This window comes from Eleginops maclovinus, chromosome 4 (assembly GCF_036324505.1).
Source record: "Eleginops maclovinus isolate JMC-PN-2008 ecotype Puerto Natales chromosome 4, JC_Emac_rtc_rv5, whole genome shotgun sequence".
NCBI classification, from domain to species: Eukaryota; Metazoa; Chordata; class Actinopteri; order Perciformes; family Eleginopidae; genus Eleginops; species Eleginops maclovinus.
This window is the reverse complement of record NC_086352.1, coordinates 31,803,207-31,828,834: the sequence shown is the minus strand read 5'-3', so window position 1 is coordinate 31,828,834 and position 25,628 is coordinate 31,803,207. Positions and strand designations below refer to the sequence as shown.

At 41.2% G+C, this 25,628-nt stretch overlaps 1 protein-coding gene across 1 annotated transcript in view; it reads right to left on the bottom strand.

Moving 5' to 3' along the window:
• si:ch211-186j3.6 (neural-cadherin) overlaps positions 1-25,628 on the bottom strand; it is a 357,101-nt gene that overhangs the window by 190,097 nt on the left and 141,376 nt on the right. The window contains 1 exon segment of the mRNA XM_063881691.1: positions 11,301-11,443. Within this exon segment, the coding sequence (XP_063737761.1) occupies positions 11,301-11,443 (143 nt within the window).

The following is a 25,628-nucleotide window of genomic DNA, read 5'->3' as shown; positions in this document are numbered from 1 at the left end:
AAAACACACAGTGTCAGGTGTTGCAAAGGCACAGTGGTTTATATAGTATATTAGAGTAAAACAAGTGTAGCCATTAGAGACAGAGAACAAATGAAAGTTTCTGATGGACACAGACTTTTCTTACATACGTTTTAAACTCTAAGAGATTTAATTAATGATGGTCGCACAACATATGAATAGCTAAATTGATCTGCATTCCCTTTTAGCACCATCATTCTGGCATTCCATTTCATCCATCCATCTCTTTTTCTCTCTTACTGACTCTCTTTCAGTCTGGTGTAGGCGTCTCATCTGCATCCCACTCTCCGCTTTGAATGACTCTCCTCCACTCTGTATTCATCTCACTCTCTGTTGCACTGTTTACTTTGTATGTGCGAGTGTGTGTGTGGGCTAAAAGTGCGGACATATTACATCTTCCTTATCTTCAGAGGCGGGAACAGGTGCTCCGGCTGTCATGTGTTCACTTGGTTTTCACAAGACACCCTGGAATTGGAATCGTATGTGCACTCAGATATGTATGTGAACCCATTATATCTCTGTTCACCAGACAAAGGAACTGATGATATACTAAGCCAGAATATGAATGATTGTATTTGTATTCATAGAGCCAGTATGTCATTAAACATGCATTTGATTAATTTGTAGACAAGTCTTTCTAAGTGATGTGAAAAGGATAAAAGGGAGAAGAGGACTGCTGTTTAAGTGAATGCTACAAAAGCTCATCGCTTTTGAGCTGCACATGTACAGTAAGTCCCTTCTGTTTGAGTGTGCAAGTGTTGTTGCACAAGAGATGGAGGATTGCCATGGAGGGGGTGTCTGCCTCGAGGTGTTTGTCACAATGGCTGGTTCCCTGGCACTGCTGTCCACGGTTAAGGGTATGTGTGTGTATGTGCATGAGAAAGAGATAAAAATAGACAGGGAAAGAGAGGTGAAAGAGACAATTCCAATTTACAGATCTAGAAGTGTAAGGCGGGGAAGCTTTGCCGCAAGAAAGACATACATAGAGTCAGACACATTTAAATGCATAAATATGCTCCACACACACACCTACACAGTGAAGTGCACACCTCACTTATATTCAGCAAACGCTGCTGCAGAGTTTTATGTCGAGTACAATAAAGTCCAGCATTGATTTCTGATTTTTCAAAGCCAGACTACAGCCAGCCAGCATTCTGTATGCATTAAAAAGGGAGCGGATATTTTGCTTGTATGAAGATTATTATAATTTCTCACAGCTTTGTCCTTCCTGTTCTTCCATAGCTACAACACATGGGATTACAGATTATGTGGTTTTAACCACAATCAATCAGAGTTGTTTAATTGAATTTGCTAATTTATGTAGTTATTATTGCAAAGTTAACCTGATTTTCACAACATTCTGCAAACCTTGGCTCAGAATTATGAAAGTTTTTATTTTAAAGAAACACCTGAAATGATTCCAAATGCCACGTGCAAGAATCTTTGACATACTTTGGATCAGCCACACAAGCATGTAATCTTACAATTTTTGTACCTATAATGTTCACAAAGAAAATGATTGGCCATGCATATTTAAAAAGGACATATGATGCTAATTGTCCGGTTCATATTTCAAATGTGTGCCTCTATTGTGACATGTTTACATGCTTTATTGTTCAAAAAGCTTTTCACTTTTAATGGGCTCTAACCAGATCCCAGTCTGCTCTGATTAGTTAGTTGGCCGGCTCCACTGTAAATGGTCAACCGCTTGGAGATATTCGCCCCTAGCCTATCACGTAAAATGTGTTGGTGCTCTTGCCAATAGAAGCGCGACTGTTATATAGTGGTTTCATTATGTTCCAGATATAAACAATGGAGTTTCAGGCAAGTGGGGAGTGTGTGGGAGAGAAACTCCCTCTGAAGGGAACTTTGGGATTGAACTCTTTGCAGACCATTTACATGCACAAGAACTTATAGAACACACTACAAGAAAGGGTTAAACCCCAGAAAGCATTATAGGGCCTCTCTAACTATTTGCTGTCCCATAACTGAGACCATGCACCTGTGACGCACAAAATAAATCAACCAATATTGTAACATGCTAACAACACCATTAAAAAAAGGATAAAACATAAGCAACATTCTCTGAAGGCATCAGGTTTCCTGGATGTACAAGCTGTTTTGTGCACTGACAAATTAAAACATATTGCAAAACTAAAAATCCAAAACCTAACAAAGCACATTTGTATGGCATAACATTTGAAATGGCTTTATGATTATGAAGGGAACTCTATTGTTAGTGCATCCAAGAAGTCTCCCATGTAAACCTCATGGCTACTTGAAATAAGCTGCAGAGTTATAAAGACGTTGCCAACCTCTACTTTTTCTGTAACCATCCTTTCAAAGTACTAAGTCTGCGTATGCAATCCACTGTATCTCCTCTCATGTAGACCATGCTTGTGTAACACGTTCCATGCTAGTGTTGCTGAATTTCAGTCGAGGTAGGGCCATTTCAGCAGATAGATGTATTCAAACCAAATCGCTCACCTGGTCACCTTCACTCCAATAAAAAAGGAATTTGCTCATACAAATGGCTGCGTTGTCTGCTCCCAATTTCTCATTATCCAAACCCAAATAGGCTATTGTGTAATGCGTAACTGGGGCTGATATAGGGTTTGCATTGTAGAGTGGGCTTACAAGAGATTGTGATAAAAAAGAAATAGAGGTACAATGGGACTAAAATTAGACCAATTGTTTGCAAGAGAAAAGGCTGGAGTGGTCACAAGAGATAAATAAAAGATCTATTTAAATGCAGATCCTTTCATTAATGCAAAGAACATAATTTGTATCTTCCTGAGATATTGTTATAGACACTGTATAATATATATCATAGGTGCTAAGTATAATATAAACATAATTGTGTCAAGGATGGTATACCACTGCTTGAAATGTGTAAACTAAAGGGTAGATCTGCCAAAATTGCAAAACTAAGTGAGCCTTGTTATGGCTATGTGACGCACTGCTAAGGCACAAAGTACTTTGAGTTTAATGCTAATGTCAGCATGAAGACATACCCACAATGGTTTGGTAACCTATCTTTACAGAGCAGAAACCTTCACAGTCACATTATAAAATGGCCTAGCAGACTGATGTGTGAGTCACAGCTCAAGAAAGAGTCCTTGTACATCAGACAGTTACAGCAGAGATCCAGCTCCATGTTAAATGATCACTCCCACCCTCTGCACACTGAATTTCAGCTTATTCCGTCGGACTGGAAGTTAGAGTTAGTCTTTGATTTTTGTAAAGCACTTTGAATTGCCTTGTGTTGAAATGTGCTGTATAAATAAACTTGCCTTGCCTTGCCTAGAGGACCAAAGTTGTAGGACAAAGCAGTATAAAAACAGCTTTATTCCAGCAGCCATTGCTCCAAAAAACTAGTTGTAGCAGCATTTATTTGTTTATTTATTATTATTTGATTGTTTTAATGTTTTGGATCCTTTGGTAAAAGTTTGGTCTGTTGTCTGTGTTGTTTGAAAAGTGTGTCCGGTGGATACCTTGTCTTTTAACTGCAAACCAAATCTACTTACGAGTACAAATATAGAACCTGAACCTTAGTTTAAGTAGTTTTGCAGAAACTTGATCATTAGCCAGTTAAGGGACAGCAATTACATCCTGAAGGGTCCACAAAAGTCATAATAATTGTGTGACAGACCTTTACATTAAAAGACACCATACTTATGGTAAGAGTAACAGCAGAGTGGATGGACTGAAATAGAAGCTAGTCATAGTTTTACTTTTCTAAAATCTGTAATATTGGATTGGTGGTCCACTAGCATTGTGAATTAGAATTTTAAAAAGCCTGTATATCAATACCAAAGATGCATTAAGTGTGTAAGCACTCTCCCACCCTTTCCCTCTCTCCACCCACGCTGCTCCAACAGCGCTGCAGAGTGCACTCATGCTTAATGAATTGAGACAAAAGGCCAGATAAATGTGACCAGTTCAGTAAAGGCAGCAGGCAGACACAGGGCGAGGGCACTGCCGGCTCACTGTGTTACGTACACAGGGAGCACCGGAGGCGCCCCACGGTCCGATCCCTGCTTTACTCTGCCTCTGGTTGGCATGAACATCTAATAGGGCCTAAAAGCCTGAGATGAGAGCAACACATGCTGCGTAAGTGGTTGAAAATGGGACATGGAAAAGGTTTTAGGACATTCCAAGAACAAAGCGTAGAGCGAGCGTCTCTTCTAATCTATGAGATATGTGTCCCTGTGGTACGGGGTCATGGCTCTGTGTGTGTGTGTGTGTGTGTGTGTGTGTGTGTGTGTGTGTGTGTGTGTGTGTGTGTGTGTGTGTGTGATACAGATACAAACATAAATACTATGTTCATTATGATATTCTGCCTATGCATGCAGGTTAATTTTTCAGTTTTTTGTTTTGTTAGTGTGCATACGGTTACAGACACACTGCAACTGCCCTACAACTTGTCATCAACACATATTTATTCCTCTATTTGTTTATTTAATTATTAATTAAGTGATCAACTTTGGAAACACTGGATTTTTCTTAAATGTATAGATACTGTACATACAGTATATATACTTAAATGATTGCTTTTTTAATTTCATTATAAATGATAAATGACAATAAAGGAATTCAAAAGTGTAGTGTTTTCATGCATAGAGTGTAAGAGTGTGTGCATTCTTCTTCAGTGTGTGTGTGTGTGTGTGTGTGTGTGTGTGTGTGTGTGTGTGTGTGTGTGTGTGTGTGTGTGTGTGTGTGTGTGTGTGTGTGACTGTGTGTGTGAGTGTGTGTGTGTGTGTTTGTGTGTGTGTGTGTGTGTGTGTGTGTGTGTGTGTGTGTGTGTGTGTGTGTGTGTGTGTGTGTGTGTGTGTGTGTGTGTGTCGCTGCCAACAGGGCCAGCACATATCATCGCTCATCAGAGATGGAGAAGATGTTTCCTCGGGGATCAGTGCGCAGCCGTCACTTCACATGAAGGCAGCCAGGAGGGAGGAGAAGAGGGAAGAGAGGTAGAATGTGAGATGGAGCAAGGGATGGGTGAGAGACAACACAGAAGACTGGGGACAAAGCGTGGTGGGGGGTGCAGAGGGAGAGGGATGGAGGAAGTGCTTCCTCCAGTCAACGTCATGCCAGCAGGAGACTGGGATGGAAGAAAAGAGGGACGAAAAAACTGAATGAGCTTTAAAAGAAGAGAGGGTGATGGAGGGAAATTACAATATGTTTGCCAGAGGGAACCACAGAGAAGAATGAGGGCAACACAATGTGGATTTGTTACTCAAAGCGGGATCATGCACAGGTCAGCATATCAGCCCCAACAAAGTACATTCAGAGGAGTAGTTCAGGAGGAAAGACTGGATAATAGAAATAAAACAAGGCCGACAGTACGACTAATGCAACCCCATCACCGGGAAAACAAAACTCACCTACTGCAACGGAACACACTTTTCTGCAGTACCATTAAACTTAGCTGGGGAAAAAAGGAAATGATGGAAGCACCGTTTATTGGCGCCAGCGTATCCCCTCAGCTGTCAGTAAATACTTCCTCCCCTCTGAGGAGGATGTCTCTGTATTTATGGGTTTTAATAGGAACAGCGTGATCATCATATTGACCGGACTGCTCGGATCCTAATGGCCACCTTAAATCTCGGGAAACACTGTATTCTGGGCTGAGTTACAGGCAAATTAACATGGAGAGGGAGGCTTCTGCTGCCGGAAGGGAGGAAAACAATCGCCTGAATGATTGTTGGACATTAAGAATGACTTGGGAGGGGAGAGGGGGGAACGAGAGCAAGAGAGGAGGCAATAAACGATTTTCATCAGCGGCAGAGGGAGAATGAGGTGGGCAGGAGAAGGTGGGCGGAATCCACCACGCTCGCTTTCCATTATAAGACTCATAACATAGTTTTAATGACCAAATATTGGGCTCTTTGAAAGATCATATTACAAGCGTTATGGTGCCACACACTGTGGGGTGGACAAATTGTGTGGTGGCTCTGTATGCATCGGTATTAGGCTCTCTTTCCCTATGTGGGTCTGCATGTGTGAATATGACTGGGTAGCTGCTTTACTGAAAAATTCATCACGAATAAAGGTATGCACAATAAAGACAAACATTAGCACATTTAAGGCAGCTCAGAACTGTGTTGCAGAAAGATGATTTCCTTCTCTTCCTCATCTGTGCAACATGAGTACTGACTGTTTTACCTACTATTGAAGAGGCCCTATTATGCTTTTTGGGTTGTTCCTTCCCTGTAGTGTCTTATATATGTTTTTGTGCACGTAAATGGTCTGCAAAAGCTTGAATCCCTGTGTTCCCTCCAGAGGGAGTTTCTTACTTCCGTAAGATAGTGACATCACTATGTAACACTTGCTCCAATACATATGTTAAGAGGTGGGACATTTCTGACACATTTCTGTAAGCGGTTATCTGGTCACAACAGAGCCGACCAGATAACCAATCAGAGCAGATTGGGCTTGGGCAGAGCATGATATGTCCTCTCTAGTTTATCCTCATAAAATAGTTTGCATGATATCGTACAAATGTTATTCCTTGACAAATATCCAACAACATGTGTCACTTGTTACAAACAGACATTTTTCAAATGCATTAATATCTTCACAGGAAACTACTTGGGCAGGTTTAAGAATACATTTTGTTTTGGTTTGCATCAACCATGGAAGTGATATTAGGGTTAGGGTTACTCGCTATAGGTATGGAAGTTACATGAAGAATAAATCAATAGAGACAGCTGTTTGTATCTGGTGTCACACAGGATACAAACAGCTGTCTCTCAGTGAACATTTTAGTCTTTGGACCAACCCATCCTCCGCAAAGTCCACCCTATGAGAACTTTATCACTCTTTAAACTTCTCAGTTCACAAACACATATTGTATTTGAAATTCAGCATTGTAAAGATCTTAGATTTAGTTTTCTCCTTGTGTCTTGTCTTGTTTTACTTCCTGTCTTTGTGTTTTCCTGCCTGTGTGATTGTCTGATCCTGTTCACCTGCTGCCCTTGTGTTTTTTGCAAACACTCCCCAGCTGTATCTTGTCTCTGATTAGTCCTGTGTGATTCACTTATGCTGTCACTTGGTCTATAACGTCAGAAAGCAGAGGAAAGAAAAGTGCAATTTCATTTCCCAGAGCCCAAGATTGTGTTTTATAACTACTTGTTTTGCCCAGCCTGCAATTTCAAACCAATATATGTTAAATTAAGAATCATAAACATTGCAAACCTATTAGCTGATTTTAGACTTCGAAAATCTAAAGACTTGGTTATTTTCCTTCTCTTTTTGAAATGACTGCACATTAAATGTTGTTTCATTTTAAGTCAAGCTCATTCATGACGAAAATATATTGGAGATAAGTATATCTGACAAAAAAAAAGCTGGAAAATAAATATATAATTCTAAAGCCAGTCTCCGCTGCATAACTCCTCATTACATCCACCACAGCAGGATATTGATTTTAAACTAAAATAGGTCATGGGGACAGTAGTTGATTAATAGTTTAGCTAAGAAATACACCTAATTGGAAAGAAACAACAATTAATAGATTAATCCACAGTGAAAATAATCGTTAGTTGCATGGGATGTTTTATTCTTCCGAAAAACTCTAAAATAGCGATCCTATAAATACATGGCTCAATTTTTCAATGTATACTTAGTGCCAACAAGGAATTGAGTAATTGAGCAGGCAAATCAGAAAATGTCCTTATCCAGACAGACATTTAACTTTGCTTTTACAATGAACTTTAATACAAAGCTACTCGCTCAAATAAAACAAACTTAAATAAAAATCAGATAGACGGTAGAATCCTGTTATAAGCTCCAACGCTCTCTCCTGTTTGATAAAATGACCGCCACTATCAGTACACATGCACTTTCCTGGCAGAGAAAGTCATTGCCGGTGAACAGAAATTGTCCCTTGAAGATTTGAGTAATTGAATTTGTAAAAGTCATCGTATTACCCTATAATATGATATGCAGATTCAGAGGGGGTTGTAATTTACAAAGGGGTCGAACCTCTATGAAATTGCCACCCATCCCAATTAACCACACACATACACACACCAACATTAATGCAGTTTCTTATTTCTCTTCTGGCACTGCTGCTCCTGCCTCAGAGGAAGTTGAGACGTATGAAAATAAAGCTCAGATGATATCCCGTTACAAAGAAATGCTCCTCGCACTTTGGCTGATTATTCGTCTCCGTGACATGAGCTGTCAGGATTTAAATATCCTTGACAAAGCTTCTTGCAGAAAAAAAAAAAAGGCGAGGAATCGTCATCCACACAATAGTGGATACGCTGAAGGCCATAAAACTATACACACTATGTGAAGCGTATTTTCAAGACACTCTGAGGCATGCTTGGCAAACTGTGGCGCTTCTACATTTATGCAGTGTACGTAAATAAAGCAGGGAGAACAGACATCAACACAGGGTGAAAATAACTGGGAAAAAGAGCAGTGTTTGTGGATAGTTCAGGGTTTGTGCAACATGGTTACCAAAGTGAAAGGCACACTAATAAAAGACCATAAGCCTTAAGTTATATCCTATCCTGTTCTATTAAACTGAAACAACTCTAAGACGATGACTTTAATCAAATGTAACATGTCAACAAATGTCACATAACTGTATTAGGTTAGTTGAAAGCAAAAATATTAGGTTGAGCGTATTTTTATTTATTTAAGCGTAATATTATTGCATTTAACTAACCTTATGTGAAATATGTTGGCATGTTACACTTAATTAAAGTCAACATTTCCATATTTTCAGTGTGCTAACATTATTTTATCCAATCTGTTTACACTTTTTTATTCACAATAACAACAACATCTGTGTGGAGTTGGTCTAACCATTAAAGGAAAGAAAAGAAAATCAACTGATATGAAGGTACACAGACTCTTCCTCTTATTTACAAATGCTAGAACAAAGCATGCCAGGAAAACTTTCAAAACCTTCTGCATACTATAAACGTTTTGAAACAACAGCAGCGGAAACTCCGTTTCAAAACAACTGATTGGCATTTTTTGAATAATAACATTGAGAAAAATTGCTTATTTGAGTTGTGTAAAATAGTCAAACAATTGATTACAATATTAATCATAACCAGGTGTTGAAGTTGTTTAAATGACAGAGGTTTCATAATCTGTTGTGTCTGTTTTAACTTCCTGTCTTGTGTTCTCCAGTCTATGTGATTGTCTGCTCAACGCCAAACCGTTTGTTCTGTTTTGGCGCTGTTGTGTCTTACATGATTAGTTCTGTTAGTATTTAAAGTCCTGGTTTCCTGTTATTCTTTGTCAGATCCTTGTTTGTCATGCGTCGGAAACTTTTGCTCTGTTTGGACTTGTCCTGCTTCCATTGAACCTTAAATAAATGGTGTTTTTTGTTGGGTGCTTTGCTGTGCTGCATATGGGTCCACACAGCCCGGATTTCCATGGCAATGTACAGTAAAAAGGGGATTATTTGGATGGATTATGTGTAACGTGGATGCAGAACAGAGATAAGCAAAGAGATAAAATAATTATTGGCTTAAAAACAGTAGCGACTGATATGCTGCCAAACGTTGGAGATGGTATGGATTGGAACTGGATACATTTTTGTGATTTTCCCCTTCTGTGCCTTGTTTACTGATTTTATTTTTACACGTTTGGAACCAAAGCCATGTATGGGGGACTGTTTTGATCCCTGGCAGAAACAGGCATGTCATTTAAAATGCTTTTACTTCAGCAATTCTGTCACTTACTATTCTTCTCTACTGTACATTATAGAAAGTAAAATGTGACTCATTCACTTTCATACAGTCTTTTGCCAAAAAAAGCAAAAGTTCCATACTCTGCAACAACCTTTTTTGAGTGGTTTATAAGGCAAGGGAATGCTCAAAATTGGGTGGATTTCATATTGTCTATGTAGTGGGGTGCTTGGGAATGCACTCCCCTAATTAGGGCAGAGCATAAATTGCACCTGCTGCAATTGTTCTTTCCTTTGGCTCTGCCTTCATGGTCGGTGGTGCAGGTAGGCTGTCTCCTCAAAATATGTCTAAGTTACTTTTAGCTTTTGTTAAGCTCACTTGCTGTTTCATTGCAGTGTGTGCCTCTTGTGTGACTCTTTCTTCCTGTGGTGAGTAGAGCAAATAACCTCAATTGTTTGTGCCTCATGGTAGTCAACTTTTAACCACATTGCTTTTACCATTGCTTTTAGGTTCACCAGTTGCTGTTCTTGGTTAGTCCAGTTTAGTTGGAGTTAGTTTTTGTTTAGCCAACTAGGATTCCCCTTTGGTTGTTTAACCTTGTTTTCAGTTATTTATTTTGTTCCGTTAGTAAAGCTGAATGCCGGTCATTGGGCGGGCTAGTCACCCTCACTATTTGTTGTGGTGAAGATCACCGGGGAGCACGAGTGAGGACCTGTGTGCTGTGTGTGGTTTGCTGTGGCTGCACCTGGTGAGTATTTGGTTGCACCCTAGTGTCACAAGAAGTAGCCTACCACCCCAGTAACTGGCTTCAGCTCACTTTAGATTTAGTTTCTTTTTTTGTATAGACTTTTAAATGTTACATTTTAGATAAAGATTTTAACCCCATTATATAATAAAGATAAATTTCCTTTTTGTTTTTGTTTTACAATTATTATGAAACACGTCTCTGCCCCTCAGTCCTGAACCTGTGTCCTAATCTTTTTATGTTTATATCCTGGGGGGCAAGTCCCCAGGTGGCATTGTCGGTCCTCCATCCCACTTATTTAATAATAATTTAAATTTAACCACACCACCCCGCCACATCTACCATTGCAGGTAGAACTGAAATAAATTACTGTAATGCCAATTAAGTGTGTTCAATGTTTTTTTTTTCTTCTTTGATTGTCCTAATGTTTCTTTTAAAATAATACATAGGCTTGCGTTTGAAAGAATAATTTGATATTGATAAGAGGTCTTTTTGAAGACTTGTTATTGTCATCATGAAAAAAGTATGGTCCTGAGCAGAAAATGTACATTTAAGGAACATACATGTGTGAAGTAGGTGTTTTGGGGTGTTAAAAGTTTAGATAATAATCCTAAATACAGGTAAACCTGTTGTTACCAATTTTAAAAACACGCAATATGCCAAGAGAGAAAATGAGAAAGCAAAGAGAGAAAAAGTATCCAATGGGGCCTTCCACTGTTGCGCTGCTCAGAGAGAGCTTTGTCCAACTTAAGTTGTATTTATTTATAAATATCATTCATTCATGTATTCTAGCTATAAATCCATTCAAACTTAATACCTACATAAGGATACCAAAAAGCAAGAGAAAAGCACAGATTAATGCAAAATCCAACATGTCTTACCTTTTTGGCTGTCGATGATAAAGTTGCCTTCCTCATTTCCTGTGGTGATCTTATATGTGATCCCGTCTCCATCAGGGTCCTTCGCCAGCACAGTGGCAACAAGCGTGTTGGGGCCAGCATCCTCTGAGACGAAGGTCCGATATCTGAAAAAAAACATTGAAAGAAACAATCAGCACCTCGCCTACATTTCTAAGGCCTTTCACTAGGACTGAGAATGAGAGCTTTGTCTTAGTTTGCAATCACTGCCATCTAATTCAAGTTCCACCGGTTGCTCAATGAGAATGTTCATAGACAACCAAACCCATAAACAGATCATACAAATGCACTGAATATCTTCTTTCACTCTAGATCATAACATCAATAGTGTCATTACTAATTCAGTTATTCAAGGGACCTTGGCATTTCAAATTCAACATGGAAAACCAATATGAACAGTTCTAGCTTAATACTCTTATAAGAAAAAAAATGTTCTTAATGCAATGGTGCTTTGGCAGCATATCTACAGAACAATTACCCAATGAAAACAATAGATATTGAAATGTATACTCATTGGAACAACTTTGTTTTTCTTGCAATATAACTTTTTAGCGAAGTGTTACAGCTTCTCAAATACATGGGATATTTGAAAGTGCAGAACATTTTGAATACATTTATTTTGGCTATCATTGAGGAGGATGGTGCCACATGCAAGTTCAAAGAGGTTGTTGGAGCCACATGTAAATTATTTTCTGTGTGTGTTACGTCAAATATTATAAGTTACTATAGGTACTGGGCATGTCTATTGGATTTGGGTGGTAATGTTTGAAGCTATATCTGTTTGCTATAGCTTACCTGCTCACTTGGGAGTGAGCTTGGGAAGCATCATTTTTGTTGACCGCATCACAATCATATTTATCGCATGTATATTCTCTTACGCACTCAGTTTTATTCAATCATACTCTAACTGGACTGGAAACAATTGTATGTTTGCTTGATTTGTTCGCAAATAAAAGGTCAAACGCAAATAGGTATAACGGCTGCTTTATTGCGCGTCAGACAGTGTTTTTCTCTTTAGTCCCTCGCAGCACTTTCATTGGATTACTATAGCCACAATATTAGTCAACAAAAATTGCCCTTCCCAAGCTCACTCCTTCTCCATCCGTCTAGTGAGCAGGTAAGAGCAGCCAGATATAACTTCAAACGTCGCCACCCAAATCCAATAGACATGCCCACCACCTATAGTGACTCAAAATATGTGACTTATCAATCACAGAAAATGCTTTACATGTGGCTCCAACAGAGGTTATTTGCACAAACTAAAGTAAATAAAAGGGGGGAAGTAAATGATGTCAACATGGGTGTTGACTGCAGGGATATCATTGAGACTCATGAAACAATATATTATATTACATTTTCAACTATATCATGATTTTCTTCTCCTAAATAAAGATATTTCCACCTTAAATTGATGAATACAAAATCAGCATTGTTCTGGACCCTATTCTTTTTTAAGCTGTGGCTTTTATTTTATCGAGTCGCATTTATTTGTTAGTACTTCCGGTCAAACCGGAAGTGGCTATTCAGGAAGTGATTCCAATGTCTACTTAGCTACCGTAACACTAAAAATCATATCTTCCACCATCCTCGTCTTGCTAGCTGTATAATCGCAATGTTTGTAAGTACTGCAGCTTGTTAGGTCCTTAGCTACGCATCAACAGCATTGTTTTGGTTATTGGATGGTCGATTTGTACCACTTTATACGGCACTAGCTATGTTTTCCCTATCTGTTTATTGTCTGTGGAGTGATACAGCAAAGCTCCAACCTTTGTGCACTTAGTTATTGCAATATGTTATATTGTGTATTTGTATTTTTAGTGCATCCAGTTTCGTAACTGATATATATATTTACATTTGTGTTTCAGTTTCACTCTTTGAATTTGAGTAAACATTCATAATCGGCACCCTGCTTCATGGAGTTATTCATTGACAATTAGTTTAGCTGAACTGGATAGTGGGATTGCTGCTCAGATCCACCCAGACCAGTACAGTGAAAAAACAGCATAACATCAAGCTGTAAGAAAGGAACGGCTGGAAAAAAGACCGAAGGACTGTCATACAGGCCCCGAGCAAGCCTCCACGACACCCTCCCCTGACGTCTTAACCTCAGTGAACACACACATCTCGCCTCATCATGGCAGAAGGGGGCTATGCATACACCACAGTGCCTGAAGAACGTTTCCAAGAAGAGGACCACAAGTCAATACGGTCTCGTTCCTCAAAAGCATCACGCAGTTCTTCATCAACCCAGACCGCCATCAAAGCCCGAGCCAAGGCAGAAGCAGGACGCTCCAAGTTTGCCTACGCTCAGAGGGAAATAGAACTCAAAGTAGAGAAGGCCCGCCTCGAACTAGAGAAGGTCCGCCTGGACGCCACCCTAGAGGCTCTACAAGCAGAAAAGGAAATGGATGCTGCACTGGTAGAAGCAGAAATACTGGAGTCAGGTTTGATAGACTCAGACCATCAGTCACACCGCAGTAGAGGTTCTAACTCTCTCTCACCCCAGACACGACTCCAGCGTACAGAACACTATGTACAGGACCAACTCAGCCTGAAGTCTAACTCACACAATCCACATGCCTCATCTTATCAGGGGTTACCACTAGTTACGAGCGACATAAAGCAGCCTATTACACCCATGCTTTACTCACCCCTGCCTATGAAAACAGAGGCGCTCTGGCAGAACGATCGAGGGATGGATGGAAGAGGTCGACAGCGACCCCTTGACGATCGCCATGGCAACCAGGGCAGAACGGTCAACCAAAGCAACCCTGACACCTCCATCACCAACGACCTTGCCAGGTATCTCGCACGGAGCCAGTTGGTGACCTCAGGGCTAACCAATTTCGATGACAAACCAGAGAATTTCTGGGGATGGAAGTCCACCTTTTACGGCGCCACCACAGGTCTGGGCCTGTCTGCAGGAGAAGAGCTTGATCTCCTCATCAAATGGCTTGGCAAGGAGTCCTCAGAACAGGCAAGAAGGCTCAAAGCAGTCAACATCAGGCACCCCCAGGTCGGATTGATGATGGCTTGGCAGAGGCTGGAAGAGTACTATGGCTCACCAGAGGCAATTGAAAGGGCTCTGTTTGATAAACTGGAAGACTTTCCGAAGGTGACGTACAAAGACCCTCTCAAGCTCCGCGACCTGGGCGATCTGCTCCTAGAACTCGAAGCTGCGAAGATGGACGGCTACTTACCTGGCCTGTCTTACCTAGACACCTCCAGAGGAGTGGCTCCCATCGTCGACAAGCTTCCATTCAATCTCCAGGATAAATGGGCTTCATTTGGGTCCAAATACAAGGAAAAGAACAATGTGGCTTTCCCCCCCTTTACTGTGTTTGCTGACTTCATCCGCAGGGAAGCCAGAGTTAAAACAGATCCCAGCTTCAACCTCCCACCTTCCCGCACAGCAACCGAAAAGAAAGAGAGGTTAGACAGACATACGAAGACAGCCATATCAGTACACAAGACGCAAGTGTCCCCCACAGAGAAACCTGTAAACATCGACCCTGGGAACCACTGCCCCATCCATGACAAAGCCCACCCACTGAGGAAATGTAGAGGCTTCAGGGAGAAGACCCTAGAAGAGCGCAAGCAGTTCCTAAAAGACAATCACATATGTTTCCAGTGCTGCTCCTCCACAGCCCACCTAGCTAGGGACTGCGTCACAAAGGTAGACTGCAAGGAATGCGGCAGCAACCGCCACACCTCAGCACTCCACCCAGGACTAGCTCCCTGGAAGTCCAAGTCGTCTCCCCCCGCTTCAGAGAACGGGGAGGAGGGAGAACAAGCGGACAACCAGGAAGTCACCACCAAGTGCACGGAAGTATGCGGAGATGGAATGAGTCTCAGGGCATGTTCCAAGATCTGCCTCGTCAATGTCTTCCCCGAAGGACGAAGGGAGGAGTCTAGAAGGATGTACGCTATCTTGGACGAGCAAAGCAACCGTTCCTTGGCGACGTCGGAGTTCTTCAGCATCTTCAACGTGGCGTGTAGTCCATCGCCATACACACTCAGGACATGTTCAGGACTCAAGGAGACAGCTGGGAGAAAGGCCCGTGGTTATGTTGTGGAGTCAGCCAACGAGAAGGTCAGTTTCCCTCTCCCCACACTCCTCGAATGCAACCAAATCCCAAACAACCGTTCGGAGATCCCAACCCCCAATGCTGCTCGACACCACGGACACCTGAGACGGATCGCAGATGAGATCCCACCTCTGGTTCCAGATGCACACATACTCCTGTTGCTCGGTAGAGACATTCTGAGAGTACACAAAGTAAGAAGCCAAATAAACGGTCCACATGACGCCCCATTCGCCCAAAAGCTGGACCTTGGATGGGTCGTTGTCGGCGACGTGTGCCTCAGGGGAGCGCACAAGCCGCCCCATGTCGGAACATTCAAAACCTCCATTCTGGAAAGTGGACGGCCCAGTTTCCTCAGCCGATGCAACAGCAAAATCCAGGTGAAAGAGACGTTCGCCCACAACTACTCAGCGTTGGACACCACAGACAGCACACAGACACTCGATGGAGAAAACCTGGGTCAGTCAGTCTTCCTTCACACAGCCAATGACAACAAGCGCGCTCCTTCAATGGATGACCTGAGGTTCCTGCAGATCATGGACGACGAGTATCGACAAGACAAGTCCAAAAGTTGGGTTGCACCTCTTCCTTTCCAGTCCCCACGAAAACGACTGCCCAACAACAGGGAGTACGCCAAAAGCCGTCTCAACTCTCTCCGCCGCACTCTAAGCAAGCAGCCACAGATGAAAGCCCACTACCTAGAGTTTGTCGGGAAGATGCTTACCAACAAGCATGCAGAGATCGCTCCACCTTTACAGGAAGGCCAAGAGTGTTGGTATCTCCCATCATTTGGAGTATATCACCCAAAGAAGCCAGGACAGATCCGTGTGGTGTTTGACTCCAGCGCACCTTACAAAGGAGTCTCTCTCAACGACGTACTCCTCACAGGCCCTGATCTCAACAATACCCTCTTAGGGGTGCTCATGAGATTCCGGAAGGAACCCGTTGCCATCACTGCCGACATTCAGCACATGTTTCACTGCTTCATAGTGCGTGAAGACCACAGGGACTTCCTCCGCTTCCTGTGGTTCCACAACAACGACCCGGACAGTGACATTGTGGATTACAGAATGTGCGTCCATGTCTTCGGCAACAGCCCATCCCCCGCCGTCGCCATTTACGGCCTGAGGAGAGCAGCCAAGGAAGAAGAAAAGAACTTCGGCAGCGACGCAAGAAGGTTCATCGAACGAGAGTTCTACGTAGACGACGCACTAAAGTCCTTCCCTACCGAAGCAGAGGCCATCAGTGTCCTCAGACGTGCTCGAATGATGCTTGCAGAGTCCAACCTCAGGCTGCATAAAATAGCCTCCAATAGACCTGCTGTGCTAGAAGCATTCCCTCCAGAAGATCGTGCCAAGGATATCAAGGATCTCAACCTCCTCACCGATGACCTCCCTCTACAACGCAGCCTCGGAGTGTCCTGGAACATTGCTTCGGACACTTTCACATTCCAGGCCATGGACGACAACAAACCATTCACCCGTAGAGGAGTGTTGTCTACGGTAAACAGCCTGTATGACCCCCTCGGCTTCTTAGCCCCTGTCACAATACAAGGCAGGCTGCTCCTCAGAGACCTCACCAAGCAAGCCGAGGACTGGGACTCACCCCTCCCCGGAAACAGGGAAGCTGAGTGGACCAGGTGGAGAGACTCATTAAAAGACCTACAGGTGCTCCAGATACCCCGCACCTACACATCTTTCTCTCCCTCTAGTACTCTCCTCAAGGAGCTTTGTGTCTTCGCGGACGCCTCTACTACGGCCATCGCAGCAGTTGCTTATCTGAGAGCCACCACTAAAGAGGGACAGACTGAGGTCGGTTTCGTCTTTGGAAAAGCCAAGCTGGCGCCTCAACCAGACCTCCCTATCCCTAGACTGGAATTGTGCGCAGCAGTGCTTGCAGTCGAGATTGCAGAGTTGATCGTGGAAGAGATGGACCTGGAGGTCGACCGTATCACATACTACTCAGACAGCAAGGTAGTCCTTGGGTACATTCACAATCAAGAAAGGCGGTTCTTCGTCTACGTGAACAACAGAGTTCAACGGATACGACAGACCACATCCCCAGACCAATGGAGGCATGTGCCTACCGACCACAACCCAGCTGACCACGGGTCTAGGTCTATCCCAGCGGCCTTATTAAGCAGCACAACATGGCTCTCCGGACCAGCCTTTCTTCGGAATCCATCTCCCCATCCTCTCCAACCTCCAAGTAGGAGACATCGTCCTGATGAAGGACAATCAAGCCAAGAGAAACCAGTGGCCTATGGCTATTGTCATGGAGACTCTTCCAAGCCAGGACGGGGTCGTGAGGAAAGTGGACATCAGAGTCGTCAAGGAAGGCACCCAGAGAGTCTTCTCCCGTCCCGTGACCGAAGTGGTCCTCCTCCTTTCTCCACAAGACTAGTACTTTTGGTTTTATCTGGGCTCGTTAGAGACCCCAGGGGGGGGAGTGTTCTGGACCCTATTCTTTTTTAAGCTGTGGCTTTTATTTTATCGAGTCGCATTTATTTGTTAGTACTTCCGGTCAAACCGGAAGTGGCTATTCAGGAAGTGATTCCAATGTCTACTTAGCTACCGTAACACTAAAAATCATATCTTCCACCATCCTCGTCTTGCTAGCTGTATAATCGCAATGTTTGTAAGTACTGCAGCTTGTTAGGTCCTTAGCTACGCATCAACAGCATTGTTTTGGTTATTGGATGGTCGATTTGTACCACTTTATACGGCACTAGCTATGTTTTCCCTATCTGTTTATTGTCTGTGGAGTGATACAGCAAAGCTCCAACCTTTGTGCACTTAGTTATTGCAATATGTTATATTGTGTATTTGTATTTTTAGTGCATCCAGTTTCGTAACTGATATATATATTTACATTTGTGTTTCAGTTTCACTCTTTGAATTTGAGTAAACATTCATAATCGGCACCCTGCTTCATGGAGTTATTCATTGACAATTAGTTTAGCTGAACTGGATAGTGGGATTGCTGCTCAGATCCACCCAGACCAGTACAAGCATAATGCAAGAAATAGAGTGTTAGACTGAATCCGTGATGCAAGATGCGTCGTCAAAGTGGCTTTCTGATCAATAAAACGAACTATTCATCACTTCAGCAACACAAATGCACTGAGGAAACTAATGACCGTGATATTCCAACTGTCCAGTTTAATCATATGATTATTGGCACTTTCAATGAGGACTGCATTATTTAGATTTATCATACAAAATAATCATCATTATTTATTCAGGGAATACAACTAAAAGTGATGAAAGGGGTAATAGCGACCTGCACAACTGATAAGGGAGTGCTGTGCACATTTAAAGTTGAGAACTACTAAACGATCAAAGGTCACCTTAAGTGTGAGATTGTGTGCCATTTCTTCGGTCTGACATCGTGGAAATTTAACAAGGGTTAAATTTGATTTGTTTTCAAATCTCCAGAGAAACTGGATCAGAGTTAGTGAAAATAGGGAATTACATGAAAGGTAACAACTGCAGCCACAAGAGGCCTCTCTGTAACCTTTCATTTGGAGTGGTTATTAGTTGTGATCACAGGAGCACAACATACTGACAACACTTAAAACCAGCTTTCAATATAGAAATCTATGTGATGGAGGGAGTGACATTTTTGTTAAGACTAAGAAACAACTTGTATAGTCAAAGATGGTCCAAATTGTTAAATATATTCTGAAATGAATATGATTGTTACACAGCAATATTTCTCGTAACTCTAGATCACAAACTGTCTGGCAAAAATACTATTGTATTGTACTGTGCTGATGTTGCTCGATTCTTGTGTCGCATGCTGTTAATTCTTTCTTCTGTGAAAAAGCTCAATGAAGTCTAAGTAAAAAAAAATGCTTCTAGTTTGTTTTCAGGAGGCACACACCTTCTACACATTTAAGAGCAGCCATAAGACTTTCTTTTCGATAAAGCTAGGGTTAGTGTTAGTTGGGGCTTGACTTGAACCGGCCCCTGGTTATGATCCTGTAGGTTTAGGATCATATCCACACAGCGCAAGTGCCGTTTTTCAATTGATGAAAACAGAGAGTGTTCCTTCAGCTGCAGCCGTCTCGAGAAAGAACACGGCACCCAGCGTCGTTTTAGCGAGTTGAAAATATGTCGACTTTTCACAAAAGCAGCGGTGACATCACTGTAGTTATCGCCCAGAGACATGCAATTTGAGAAATGTGCAAACTTCACGTCCCACGATACTTATTATCCTGTGAGAGGTATATTTTCTAAACGCCTAGCACTTCCTGTTACACCAGCTGGGTGATGGCTTCTCAGTGAGCCCCAGGTGTTAATCAGTCCCTGAATAGCAGCAACAACACAAACCAGAAAATCTGAAGGGGCAGAATACAGAACTACCACGGGGCAAAATTCAAAATAACCATAAAAAATGTCACGTTTGGATACCATACCTCATGAATGTGAACATACAGCATAGATGTAGAGAACGTTTCCCAGTAGCATTGCAGACTCCTTACACCACCCATCATCAATCACACTACCCATCATAGAACACTGTACCTGTAATCTAACATGTGAGAGAGTGAGAACAGGGTGTATGGTGGTGGCTGTGAAACCTCCTTTCCTGTGATATGCTTACAGTACAATAACAAGGCACTGTAGTCAGAAGTCGTTCTCAACACAGCAATCTCCATCCTGGAGGACAGAAATAACTGTACCCCAATCAAATGTTAACGGTGTATGTCTGTTGCTTGCTTCTAAATTAGTAGACAGGGGAGAGGGAGGGGGGGGGGCATCCTTGACAGCATCTTTGACAGCAATGCTGAACAATTGTTTAAAGGAGCCCTATTATGCTTTTGGGGTTTTCCCTTTCCTTTAGTGTGTTGTAAATGTTGTGTACGTGTAAATGGTCTGCAAAGTCTAAAATTACAAATATGAATCTGAAAATGAAAAGTTCCTCTCTAAAGTTTTGAGTATTCAAATGATGCAGTCCTAAGTAATGTGTGGGGCTCACAGTAATATTGACGCTGTAAATGGACGCTGGAGTATTTATGGTTATCAAAACTCTTTTATTTTGGTCTAGCACTTTTGTATTTGCTTGTATTTGATTAACCTGTAATTATCTGATTTACAGCATCTTCATGTGCAATAGCCACTATATTATTTAGAAGGTCAAGCCGACAGAATGCTATGTGGCAGTGTGATTTTGTTTCTATGTTTCCAGAACAATCGTTTTATAAATATATTATTTTTTTAAAGTAATGCATGTCTGGAAGTCCCTCAGTAGGTTTAATAAAAATGTTGTGTACAACAATCCGTTACCTGTTTGCTAAAATGTCAGTAGTATAACTACTTGTAGCTAAACAAACATTGTATGTGTGTTCTAAAGATATGGTCAGTCAGTGTGTTTTGTGGGTTAATTGTAAGCAAAACATTTTGATAATTTATGCTTATGTAAGTGTAAGGATGTACATTAATGTTTATATAGATGCATCATTCAATAGCTGACAGTATACAGCCACATTGCAGTGTTTTGCTTCTGCATTTCAGAATACATCGAAGTAAGAGGAATTTATTTTAAAAATATGTACGCCTGGAAGTCACTTTCGAGTCAAAGTGTGCAGCAAATGCATCAAAAGTTCACTTTACACTACACAAAGAATCCTCCAACCAGCTGTTACAGATACAGTACTCAAGCAATCTACCAACAATTACGATGATGAATGCATGATACAAAAATAGCAAATGCTCTGCTTTTAAAATGCAATGTAAAAGCTCGCAACCAAGACACTTTGATCCAAACCAATGTTTTAATACATATAACCCATCCAAGCTAACTTGCCTTGACATGCATTTCTTATCAGCCCACGCACACCAAACTGAGCTGAGCTTCTCTGAAATTCCCCTTCAGTTTTGTCTTTGTATCTTTGGGTAGCACTTTGAACTTCGGCTTTGAACTCTTTTGGCCTTACACATGCATCTCTGAACCAGTGCTGCGCTTGAAAGCAAAACTTTTCATGAAGGATTGGCCTCTCTACATCCTTGACATGAGGTTCACACTCTTCATTTTTTGGGACACGTTTCAGCTGCCCTTATGGGAAGGACAGAAACCGTTGCATAATACAACATGCCATAGTCTCTGGGTCTTCAGTTGAACATGAAGAAGTTCAGTGGCCCATACATTTACATCGTCTTAAGGATATGGTAGAACTACAAAGCTTAAATGCAGTACCTCTTAATGAACACTTTAACACTATATACATGTATTTTTTGCAGAAATGAAGCAATTTTCTAGTCTAACTGAGCAAAAACCATCATGATTTGTCCCTAATGTAGCTTTCTTTCTGGTAAGTATCACTATATTAAAACAAAAGGGATGAGGCAACTTGCTGCAATACGACTGTAGAAAATCTATAAATCTGTTGATTTTCATAACAATTGACCAATTATCCTGACTCACAGGCATTTTCTCTTAATGTTCTCTCTCTTTACTGTAGATTTCACAAACATAGCTGAAACTACAATTCATGTGTAAGTTAGTCAGGCGATACATTTGATTATGAAATACAAATTCTTACCACCAAAATGCAAACATATAGTGTATCTTGCCTACCCTCCTGCTGCCTTTACATAATACACAATTTGCTCTTTGCTCACTGCGAGATAGGGCCTGTGCAGTGAAAACAACTAGTTCAGTTGTCTATGTTTACCTTTTCTGCTAGCTTGTTCAGCTACATTCAAGCTGTTATCTGATTGGTAGTGTGGCAAAAGGTCAGCAGCATTACTATAGATGTCAAAATTGAGATACTTTGAACGGTAAGCTCGGTCTTAATTTTGAACGATGTGCCATGCCGAGGCTAGCACTCCTACCTAGTTGGGCGGTACCAATCGCAACATTGGAACACAACAACAGCGCTGAGCCAGATCCCATTGGTCATTTACTTTCAGTATTTTGATGCTGGTACTTTTGGAATTTTACTTGAGTAACCTTTATTAATGCAGGACTTTTACTTGTAACAGAGTATTCCTGCACTGTGTTAGGGAGGCTATGGCACAGTGGGGTAGTGTGTTGATCCTCGGATCAGGGGAGCACAGGTTTCATCCCAACTGCAGTCAATATGTCATGTGTCCCTGGGCAAGACACTTCACCCCAAATTGCTCCTGTGGGTATTGTCCACAGTATTAAATGTATGCAAGTCACTTTCGATAAAAGTGTCTTACAAGTGACATGTAATGTAATGTGAAGGTATAGCTTTATTTGTATCTAGCCATGCAGAACGCTTAGTCTTAATTGCTGTGTCTTTTGATTCCACCGAAATACCAAGGTGGTTATTAGTGGTTACTGACCTTGTCCTGACATCTTACAAATTACATCTTCAACAGTTCTCATTAAGATGCTCTACATAAATAATGTTGAGGTTTCTGATATCAAAAGCAAAGGGGATCTGTCTGTGTGTTCCTTATAGATAATCAGGCTTTTGGAGAACAGATACATTTTGACGAGATGAAGTTACCAGAAAGCAAAGCAAGTTAGCTCTATTCCCTTATAGTTACTAGAAAAAGACGTAATTAGATAAGTGTTACATTTCTAAAAATTGGGCTGTATGTTTACTGTATTTCTGTATACCCTAGCAAATAGGGCTATTTATTTATCACTGAAAACAATGTAACCTCATTAGGATTTGAACTTTGTGATCATGTTCTGTCGCTGACGTCTTTCTGTTTCAACAACGGTTGGACTACTTCTGCCTGGGAAGATCAGCAATGTGCCACTCGTTTGCTCTGCTAGTAGACTGTTGTTGAGGGCCCCCCTCCCCGCTGATCTATACACAAGTCATACAAGGGGAGATGCTGTGCTGTGTTCCTTTATTTTGTGGTTTTTCCAAGGGGACCGAGGTCGCATTGATCAATGGCTTAAGATTGTGTTCTAAGGAAGCGGTTTGAAATTTCATTACATATTTTTCTTTATTAATCTCACCTGAGAGCCAGACAGATCTAAAACCTCTTTGTGGATCTCTGCCTGCAATTTTACGGCAACATTACAGATTCTGTCTGGGCAGTTTTATGCATATCTCTTTCACATGGCCTCTTTTGTCCTGACTCCCTGAATTAACTCAGATTCTTCATTACAGATGCAGACACAGCGATCATTAGACATTCAGTTGGAGTTGGCTTACAATTAGGCTTATATGAGCAGCCTGATTTAGCAACAATAGCTGATGTTAGCCCATATAAGTCTGGAAGACAATCAACTTTGTGATATGTGGAAAAGTTCCAACCAACCATGGAAGTAATGAAACAATTAGTTGATTAACTAAATAGTCAAACAGCAAATCAAACAAGCGTAATGATTGCTCATTTGAGTTGAAGACCAGGCAAAATGTGAAACATTTTCTTCCTAAAGTTAAAGTTATTTTTACAGGTGAAGTAAAATGAATCTCAGTGAAAGTGTTTTGTGAGAATGTTCAATGGATATTGGTCCATTTATTTTAACCACCATTTTTTGTCATCAGCTACTGTAAATGAGAGTCCACCCAAAATGTGCAGACTGTTTCACACATCATTTTAATAACTTCATCTTGAGTGGAACATATCTTTAGAAATAAATATTTATAAAATATGTATGGTATTTCTTTTGCACTGCCAAAATCTGTGAGTAAACTTATAGTTGATCCTAAAAAAGTATCTTAGGTTCAAATGTTTCATAATAAAAATACATTATTATATTTAAATGACAACTCCTCACAAGCTTTTTTTTTTTTAGACATTCTTTACCAAAACAAGAGAAAAATAATTGTCTATTTCATAATTAGTTAAACCAAAGATAACATTTTATTTAAATCCGACACACTGCAGTCAATTGTGAATTGGGGTGCCGGTGCGGATCGGGCACCGACAAACTCTTTTACGGGTAATCCTACTTGACTTTTGCGTCAACCCAACTTGAACAAATACCTCTCTCTGTGTCTCTTTCCTGCAGACGCCTCTAGGCTTCTACATGAAGGACTGCCTTTGTGAGTGTTTGAGAGGGAGGGAGTGAAGAGAGATCAGGACGCATCACTGAGAGGAAGCAAAAAGCCCAGACAGCACTGAGATGCCTTTTACAATCACATTTGGGCCCCGCCACAAGTCTAATTTGGCCGGATCAATGCTGCGATCGATGGAGAACCGCCTCAGACATACACCACCACACACTAATTACTTTTTAACCTTTTTGTTTTACTTTTTGTTTCAGTTTGTTTTCATTCTGTCGCGCAATGGAGAAAAATAGATGCATCCCTTAGGCCTGTGCCAGTTGTGCAAATTAATTACTGAATTTAATTATTCCGGTAATTTAGTTTATCCAGATATGGCATAGATGGAGAATGGAGGAAAGAGAAGGGGTAATGGAGTGTGTATTTTTGTGTTGAATAGCTGGGCGCAGGACGGTCAGCTGATCCATCCAAATGCTGCTAACTGATTGTTTTTTTTATTAGCTTGAATGCCTCCTACTGCAATCCCTATTAATCCATGCTTACATTGGTATGTTCCCCTTCACCTGGTGAATTAGGTGGATGTGATAATCAAATAGTTTGCACCTGAGAAAACTTTCATAAACCCACCATAGAATCTCACCTTCATAAGCAGAGTTTCCATTTACAGTATATGCAGTATCTGTAAGCAAGAGTACTTTATTTTGGTATTAGTTCTGGATCTAATTCAAGGATATTGCTGCTGTTTTATTTATATATCGTATACCCTAATTAGTAGATGTCGAGGATATTGACTCTTTACCTTGGAGGAGTACATTTAGCTTTCATCTGTTTTGCATCTTGACATGGGGCTGAGAGGTCCTTATTTCTTGATTTCTGCCATAAAGTGCATATTTAGGACCCTTTTGTTGGGTTCTGTTGTTCACAAATCAGGTTAACACTGCATTTTCAAACCACCTTGGAGAGCTCCAGTTAACTACGAACCAGCAATATAAGATATTTGTCTTCCTCGATGTAATATCCAGTGCTGGATTACAAATCCTGAAACATTTAAAATCAGTATTTTTTGTCACTGTCAAAAACCTGAAATAATTCCACCAGTTCACATGTGGATGATTGAATGCCAACCTAAAGGCCACCTCACATGTTTTCTACTTTTCTCTACAAGTTGGGCACTTTATCACATTTTCTTAACTGTGTGGGCACCCATTAGGGCATTTATCCCATTTTCCTCACTTGTAGGGCTACTAAATGAAGCATTTAATT